This window comes from Benincasa hispida, chromosome 11, assembly GCF_009727055.1.
Source record: "Benincasa hispida cultivar B227 chromosome 11, ASM972705v1, whole genome shotgun sequence".
Taxonomy (NCBI): domain Eukaryota; kingdom Viridiplantae; phylum Streptophyta; class Magnoliopsida; order Cucurbitales; family Cucurbitaceae; genus Benincasa; species Benincasa hispida.
The window spans coordinates 764098-773169 of record NC_052359.1 but is presented as its reverse complement, the minus strand read 5'-3'; the positions used below and the strand labels follow the sequence as shown (position 1 = coordinate 773169).

The 9072-nt window shown below is 36.0% G+C and overlaps 1 protein-coding gene across 2 annotated transcripts in view; it reads right to left on the bottom strand.

Annotated features, from left to right (window-relative positions):
* LOC120090330 (E3 ubiquitin ligase PQT3-like) overlaps positions 1-5032 on the bottom strand; it is a 6804-nt gene extending 1772 nt beyond the window's left edge. For both annotated transcript variants that reach the window (XM_039047911.1, XM_039047912.1), the window contains exons 1-13: positions 4867-5032; positions 4348-4444; positions 3976-4060; positions 3706-3872; positions 3541-3617; positions 3323-3379; positions 3056-3212; positions 2822-2970; positions 2453-2617; positions 2064-2363; positions 1830-1871; positions 1445-1700; positions 863-988 (exon numbers count right to left, since the gene is read on the bottom strand). In XM_039047911.1, the coding sequence (XP_038903839.1) occupies positions 863-988; positions 1445-1700; positions 1830-1871; positions 2064-2363; positions 2453-2617; positions 2822-2970; positions 3056-3212; positions 3323-3379; positions 3541-3617; positions 3706-3872; positions 3976-4060; positions 4348-4444; positions 4867-5032 (1844 nt within the window). The remainder of the gene's footprint in view (positions 1-862; positions 989-1444; positions 1701-1829; positions 1872-2063; positions 2364-2452; positions 2618-2821; positions 2971-3055; positions 3213-3322; positions 3380-3540; positions 3618-3705; positions 3873-3975; positions 4061-4347; positions 4445-4866) is intronic.
* Between the last annotated feature and the right edge of the window lie 4040 nt (positions 5033-9072).

The following is a 9072-nucleotide window of genomic DNA, read 5'->3' as shown; positions in this document are numbered from 1 at the left end:
AAAAAAAAAAAAAAAAGAATAAAAATAATAAGAGGGAAAAGAGTCAGACAGAAGGTGCCTTGGTTTTTGTTGAAGAGTCTTCGACAAATCAAGATTTTTGCTGAGAACCAATCATTTATCTGATTGTTTGCAACCAAGGACTTTTGTGTACCCACTCATCAGTGAAAGAAGCTAATTAAAGATCTTTTTTGTTTGATAAGACAAATTAGAGATTTACATCTTCCCAACAATTTCATTTTGCTTCTTAGGTCACAACCTCAACGTAAACGCTTCCAATTCCACCATTGCATAAATAGTTCGTATAAGTATTACCTTGGTCATTCATTTGTTTCTTATTTTCAGGAAGAAACAAAAGGACGAGAGAGAAGAAGGGTTCATATTCTAGAGTGTCGGTCAACTGTGACTAAACACGTGAACCCCAAGATATTGGAATATAAAAAGCAAAGAAGGTTGAGAAAAAATTTCATCACTGAAGGTATTCGATTGACAATGGATCGTAACAGCTTCAGTATTTAAAAAACCTATAAATATATTTGAAACCAATCACAGAAACTAAAATTTTCTTTTTTATTAATAACCAAATTTCCACATAAAGGGCATACAGATATGAGCCTATACCAGAAAGAGGCAACCTAAAAAAGGCCTCAATCAAGCGAAATAAGACCTAAGTGATAGTTACAAAGAACCGCTAAGGTACTGAAGCCCACAGAGACATGGAACCGAGCCCAAACATCACTTGATGACCTCTCAAGACCTCCAAAGACTGTTATTCCTCTTTCCCAAAGACACAACAGAACGACAAACAGCAAAAAACACCTCTCTCTCACAAAACGAAAAGGAGGCATTATAATGCTTCATATACCTTTCAATTCGTCTTTCATTTTCATGCTTCCTCCTCAAATTCAAACCAGCTTTCCGAGCCTCAAATTCCTCACGGGTCATTGCAGGAGGTGCAATATTCATACCCATGCCAAAGTCTGCAAGATCCCTACATATGTACAATATTGAAATCTCTTCAGCAGTGGTACAAAACAGTGAAATCTCTCACCATCATTTGTTTGATAAAGTAACATCAAAACACAAAGTAAATTAGAAGGGATCAGGCAATGTGAAAATATGCAATCAGTCGCACACGCAGAAAAACACCAAGTAGATCTCCTTAGCAATGAGTATGGGCATTATATATCCAGCTAAGGCCACAACAAATGGAAGCGATTTGGGGAACAGAAGTACATATTAAAACCAGGGGTTACGATAAACAAAAAAGGTCAGGGGATTCACTTCTGAACAAACTAATGTGTAAAGTAGACATGTTAAGTCCATAATACAATTCACTAAGATTTCATTTGAAATAACACTGCTACAGAGATACAAAGCTTCACTGAAGGGGTGGAGGGATTTAAAAAAGGATCTTCCATCTCATATATAAAACATGAAGACATACCTCTGAGGCGGGGCAACAGGAAACGCATAACTTTGCATAGCAAATGGATCCTGAGGTATGACAGGTCCAAAGGGCATGTCCAAGGGACCTAGCCCATAACCACCCATATATGGCATTGGAGCCGCAGCATATGAAGGCATGTATCCATCAAAACCAGGTTGCATGCCTGACCAATATGGATTATATGGCGTCGGGCCACCCATGGGCATCATATAGTTCTCTGCTACAAGATCTTGAGAAGTTTTCCATTGAAAGTCTGAAAGACATCCAGAAATAATATCCCGGACATTAGAGCAATCTCAACCAAATTCTTAATAATAAAACATATTAATGACAAAACTGTAGAAAAATTAAAGTAAAACCATAGTGGAACAGATTTGAATACCATTTGCAGGCATGCGAACTTTCTTCTTCTTCTTTTTCTTTACTGTATCAAAAAAGAAAACGTAATAAGTTTTGATCCAAACTATACATAAGAGGTACATCAACATGGTGTGTGCCACAAATTTCATTTCTCAAAAATTGCTAAAAAGAACAATGTGGAAAAACTACTTCAAATTACATCGTACAAAGCAAACAAACATATTATTAACACTCGCACTATTCCTTGCAATATTACCTGCCTCACTAGCAGCAGCCATCTTCTGCTGCACTTCTTCGTCAACTATTAAAGCACTCCCTTGTGAAGCTTGTTCCTTCACACTGATTGACTCATGTGTAGCTTCAGATTCGTCAACTAGTTTTGTGGACTTCACTTTCTCTAAGGTCTGGGGTCCAGAGGTAATAGCCTTTTCCTCTTCTACCTCCTTGGTCTTTGTAGTCTCTTCGTTGATTGACTGTATATTTCTTTCTCCCTTTGAAGCAGCAGATAAGGTAGGGGAAGGAACCTTTGGCTGTGCAACGCGAGCAGATTCCATATCTAAACATGAATTATCAACCGAATTAAGTCATAATATGGCAAATAAAAATCTCGGTCTAAGTGAAAGAGCCAAACCATAAAATGCATACCTTGCACCTGATAGGTACTACCAGCATTATCGGCACTACTATTACCAGACTCCAAAATGCGATTGATTGTATCCCTGAGTGTCTTATTTGGCAAGAGATCATCTGCAAGTATGTTGGTTGCTCCACAAACACATGCCGACTTATTGATAATATGATCCCTAATACCTGTGACAAAAAAAAAAAAAAAATAACTTTTAATATGTGCAAGAGAGGCATGCATAATAATGCCTTACAAACCCACAGTAATTAACAGAGTCGAGCTAACTGAATGGTAACTAACACTTGAAATAAATGGAGTTCTAAACTCCAAAGTGATATTTAGTACTAAGACTCACGTGGTTAGTAATAGTTACAAAATTGTAGTCTTACATTTATCACAAAAGCTCTTAAAGCAACACTTGCTTGTTAAGACAGCATCTTTCATAACCTCCTTACACAGAGGACAGTGAAGCTCAGGGGGCAAATCACCAACTGAACGTGTCGAAGGTAGACCTTCAATCTCCTTCTCAAAAGCAGCCCTGTTCCAGTTCAGATATGATGAATGAATGGCTAGACTAGTTCAGATAGATAATTAAACTGAAAACGCTGAAAAACATATCTTACTCATTCGGCTTCAAGACAGCTACAGCACCACTTGGCAATGCATATGAACCATCAGGAGTGGCCATCAGCATAGACTTTGGAATCCCAGTGGGAGGCTTTACTCTTCTTATGTCATAAGTTGGATCTCCATTTGTGGGGCAGTGTTGAATAAAATGTCCTGGACACAGATATTAATACCACATTCAGATCCCCGCAAAAGAAAGCAAAAATGAAAGAAGAAAATACCTAAAACAACCAACGCCTTAATTAAGGAAAACATAAACGCACCAGGAATTTTGCATCTGTGACACACATATCCCTGTGGAGGTGTCTTCCTTTCAAATCCTGCACAGAATCATCAAATGATACAGAGATTAGAGGAGTTTAGATATGATCTTCTAAAATTTTAAGGTTTAAGCAGAGACGGTAGCAATATAGCCATTATCCATGAGTCCATGACATGAATCATTTAATAAAATATAAATTGATCAGGGATAAGTCCATACCAAAACCACGTCCTCCCATTCGTCCACCAGCACCCCTTCCAAAACCCCTACCGGGACCAAAGCCATCAGAACCTTGACTGCAATCCATAAATGCACGATGCAAATCAGAATCTTAAATAAACACATCACAATTAACAGTTGCAACAATAGTAGAATGTAACTCACTGTTGCCAATCTAAGGCTGGGGTATCAATTAAAGCCTTAATCTTGCTGTCCTCTTCAGCTTTATTTGTAGGAGGTGCATCTAGAATAGGATTGCTTGGCTGAACTGGAAGCACTTCAGGAATTGCATAAAGATCATTACCAAACTCATCCCACTCAGAATCATCAGGCTGTCGCATCAAAAGGCGTGTCACTTAAAAGATCATGGAAGCAATAGAATGATATAAACAAACTGAATCAATACAAATACAGAATATGAAGACTAAGGCTCACAAATCTCAGGGTAGCTGATGAATCTGCAACTGGAACAGTTGACTTGTCTTGTTCGATATCTTCAACTTCACTTTCAACTTTTGGCCTGCAAAAACCAAAACAGCATAACTAAGTCGGATCATCAAAAGTTATCTCCATAGGAAACTGACTTCACATTTGCATTCCCCTGTCCACAATTACTTTTGTTTTTAGGCTTATGTTCACAACACTCGGGAGTGCTGCTAACTCATGTAACACAATGGACATTCTTTTGTTGATTTACAAGGATGTTCATTTAAGAAAGACGATATGATCTAAATTTAAAAAAAAAAAACAACCACACATGTAAGACCAACTTACAAAAACCATTTGATTAAAGGTTTAAGATCGTACTCTTGTTTAGTAACAATGGGTAAACGAGGTCTTCCAGGAACACGGCGAATTAAAACTGAAGTATTCTTTGGGATCAACATTGCTTCATCAAGATATTCTGAAAATTACAAAGGAGATAACAGAATCTATAAAACAATAGTACGACATCAATCCAAAAACCAGACTTAGAATATGTGATTCTCCATAGACGGTCACAAAAACCCCCATTGTTGATCTTCCAAATTAATACGAGGATAACCTCATAAATCCAACATTGTTAAACTGATCATTAAATTTAAACCAAACCACAATGAAATTCAACAGTTCTTAGTTTTAGAAAAGTCAAAATTTCTTAAGTATTAATGCAAGTTAGTGCCCTCAAACCTGAAATTTTAGACTATAGGAATAAAATAAGTCTCTCCAAAAATTACAGGAGATAATTAGTGATCGTAAGTAGCAGTCATCTAACAGCCCGCAACCCATAATCGTTTTAAAAGTGCCTATGAAAATTAGCTAAATTCAATTGGAGCCAAAACCCACCTTCATTAGTCTGGGCGTTGGTGACCACAAGATCAAAATCAGTGCCCCTTCCCAAGTGCTTCGATTCAAATATTTTTTCTTTCAAAGTACCAACTGAGATGAAAGGACCGTCCATAGCAATTGAATCATAATCTCTTGCACTCTTAAATTTATAATACACCGCCATAGTACTTTTTTTCAAAAATAATATATAAAAAGCCAAATGAACAAGCAATGAATATAAAGGAATGTGAAGAAATGAAAAGGTTCGAAGGCCTTCAGAAAAAAGGGCCTTATATTTAACTCGAACAAATGAAACAATACAAAATATCAAACACTTCTCCCTTCAACAAAACCGGGATCGAACAAATCGAACTGCGGAGAAGAGGGCTTCTACGAACTTCGTTCGCTGAAATTCCCGTTATTCTCGTCCGACAAAAGTACAATAAATCTCAATGGATTCGGTCGAAGCCCCGAAGACGATAAGAATCTCCTCTGAATCTCAATGGAGTTCCGTAGATCGAAGAATCAAATAGTAGAGATTCCCTTTATCGAAGAGCTCTTCGTGAAACAAACAACTCAAAAGGGAGATAAACAAAACCCTCAAAGCCCCAAAGCAAGCAACCACCAAGAGTCTTCAGCCCGATCAGAAAAGAAAACCCAACAGAATCAGAAATCTTATCTTCGCAAATCGACCCAACCAGAAGAACAGCAGCGGCGAGAGATCGGATCCTCAAAACAGCACCATTCGTCAAGCAGCAATCGAGATCCCGGAAATCACCGGCGGAAGATGAAAATAGCAAAGATCGGTCGGATTCTTCAAAGGCGGAGCGATGAAATCACGAAACAGAAACAGAAATCCATGAAATCCCTTGGAAATTTTGGCGGTTCGAAGCGCGCGAGCGTAATGGGTAGCGTTAGGGTTAAGGAAATTGGGGATTGGAGAGAGAAAAAAAGGTATATAGAATTTCTAGAGAGATTTGAGAAAATTGAGGCTAAGAGTGCGAAGGGACTCCATTTATAGTCCAGAAAGAGATTGCTTTCTTATCGATTTCGGCCTTTCGCTTTTCCCGGTAAAGCCGCGTTTATTTTTCTTTTTCTTTTTTTCTTTTTTTTCTAAAGCCGCGTTTATTATGTTTTAAAATTTTAAGCCGCGTTCTTTTTTTTCTTTTGTTTTTTTAACTGCCTTGGAAAATAATTAAAGCGCCGATTTTTTTTTTTTTTTTGTGGGTTTTATCATTTATGATCCCTGAATTTTTTTTTTTTTTTTTTTTTTATGAGATCCCATTTATTAAATACTTGAGATTTAAATAAACGGATGTAAGAGAACTATTAATGTAGCGATCGCATAAATTTATTATTATATTTATTAATTATTTAATCACTTAAAATCAAAATAATTAAATAGTTTTATAATAAAACATTAATTAGAATCTTAATTGTTTTTACTTTTATTAATTAATTCAATTATATTTTCATCATTCATTCTCAGTTATGAGTTCTACTAATATGAAGAATATTAGAAATCGAAAACACATTTCATATAGATTTTAGAGTTTATTGAATAATAATATCATGGTTTTAAACAACTGTCTTTAATATGTCTAAAATCTCATGACAAACTATGTAAAATAAATAGGCCTATAGTGATCAAAATTAAGTTCAAATTGGGATTTTGAAAAAAAAAAATCAAATTTCGAACTAAACTTACCTTGGAAAAAATTGAAGGAACTCGTTTCACGAATAACCTATGAGCGAAAGCGGATCGTCTAAATCTCATTTTGATTGAAAACAAACATTTACACTAAAACATACAGATAATGCATCTTAATAAAAATTGCAACATGCTTTTAAACAATAAAAGGGTTCAAGTAATAGAGTTCTGATATTATACCTTTGAATAACTATTCTTCATGCAAATTCCTCGAACTGTCACGAACTCTTCGAACAAACACAAACTCCTCGAACAGCAACAAGAACACAAAAAAAAAAAGACACAACCACTTGGTGACCTCGGTATTCTCAGGGTGAGAATCCAGGAATGATAGGCTTTGACTATTTTGGTTAGAAGGGAGTTTGTGAGTTTGGAGGAGGAAAAGGATTGAAGAAGAAAAAACATTATCGCATAGAGAATTCTTCAATCATGTAAAGTTCAAGCTCTATCGTATAGGCTTTGTTGAAATCGTGTAACTCTCACTATTCGTGTAGTACAATTATGGAATAATTAAAATCATATTTGATTTATTCCACATTGCCATAAAAACCAACTAACTTCCCACTGAGGTGGTTAGAGGAAAAAAATGGTTTAATTATCCAAATAATTAATAATAAAATAAATATGATGACCAACTTATCATAGTATATGTATAACTTATAGTTTTAATATTGCATCACATGCAATATAAAATATAGTTTTTTCTCCGTTTTATGGCATTTAATATAAATCATATTTATATTAAATTTAACAACTATTTGAATCTCGTTTAAATATTTATTCCTTCAATTAAACAATAATGTATCAAATACATTATGTCAATTATATCATATATAATAGAATTAATTTAATTGTATCATATATAATTAATTTTCCTCTTATTAATTTGAACAATTCAAATTAACCCAAAAACTTATTCTCAACTAAATCCTTTGAGCTACCAATGGGACCTTATGGACCTGTAACTTGAATCTCCAACAGTACATGAATAATTCATCAAATTCTAAACTTATATTATCCACCATATGTTAACTGTCGGGCAGTCCACTAAAGAATGACAGTTGCACTTTTTGCACTATGTATATATTTTTGTGTCCATTGGATATAATCAATCAACAATACAATGACCATTTACAAATTACCATTTTGCCCCTAGTTACATCTAATTCATTGAGTACCACCGATCCCTCTAATGAATAATAAATCATAGTCCCACTATGACTAAACCCCTCTCGGACTAGGAGAAAGTGTGGGGCCACATCATTAAAGACCCAGAATGAGTCTTTAAGGGAGCAATTTATCTACTCACCCCTACTTCGGGGAAGGAGTGAATTCCATCTTATGTAGCTGAGTTCCCAACTCCCCAATCAGATGAATCCCCAAAATGGTAGGCTTGTTGAGTCGGCAATCTGGCCACTCTCACCCATACAAATCAAAGGACCGCCCTCATAGGCAAGAGTCCGCAACTCACTCAGAATTAAGGTCATGTTACCTATGGTCATCCCAGTGAAATGAAAGTCTCTATTATGAATGGCGTTATATAATGAGACTAAGCATTTCGTGGCCCGGTCTTATACAAACTCTTTTATATAGAATATCCCCACTCGCATGCCTAATACATGAATGATCAAGAACAAATCATTTGTAACACTTTACAACATTTGTAACATCTACAAAGTGGACCATATTCGTAGTGTCACCAGGATAAGGTACCCAACCTTATCCATAAACTATATACCATTTAGGTTATCACTTAAACATGATCCACCTATATGTCTCCACATACATGTTTAAGTTACAATGATAACCGTGGATATTAGTTTATTGGTTTATGGTTAATGCAACTAAAATATCACATATTTCATAGACAAAGTGAATAAAAATATCAAAGATTATTAATCACATAATTGTTTGTTCATACAATGTTTACAAACTATAGGACCCTACGAAATCTAGGGCATCAATCCCAACAACCTCCCACTTATCTTAAAGCTAGTGGGGTGTACAAGATAATCAAATTACAAGTATACAAAACAATAAACTAATACAAGATCTCCCACTTGCCCTAGTTCAGCCATGATCTATCTCATAGACCCATACTCTGCAGGTGACCCTCAAACGTTGTAGTCGTGAGGGCCTTCGTAAATGGATCAGCAATGTTGTACTCCAAAGCTATATTCTTAATAATCACGTCCCTTAAATGCATAATCTATCGGATGAGATGATACTTCTGCTCTATGTGTTTGTCGCGCTTATGACTTATAGGCTCACGGGAATTAGCCACAGCACCACTATTATCATAATAAAGTGTGATGAACTTTGACATGTTTGGACGTTGAAGTGGATCATCATATTGAGAACATGTTCCCGAACAGATGTCCCTTCTTTCATTCGTGAGTTAAAGACATACTTTAGAGCGTCGTGCCTGAGCTGCGTGGATGGTTGTCTGAACATCTCCCGCAGGGACTCCATGATCTTGCGTGCAGTTACCATGGGCTCGTGCTTCTTGGCCA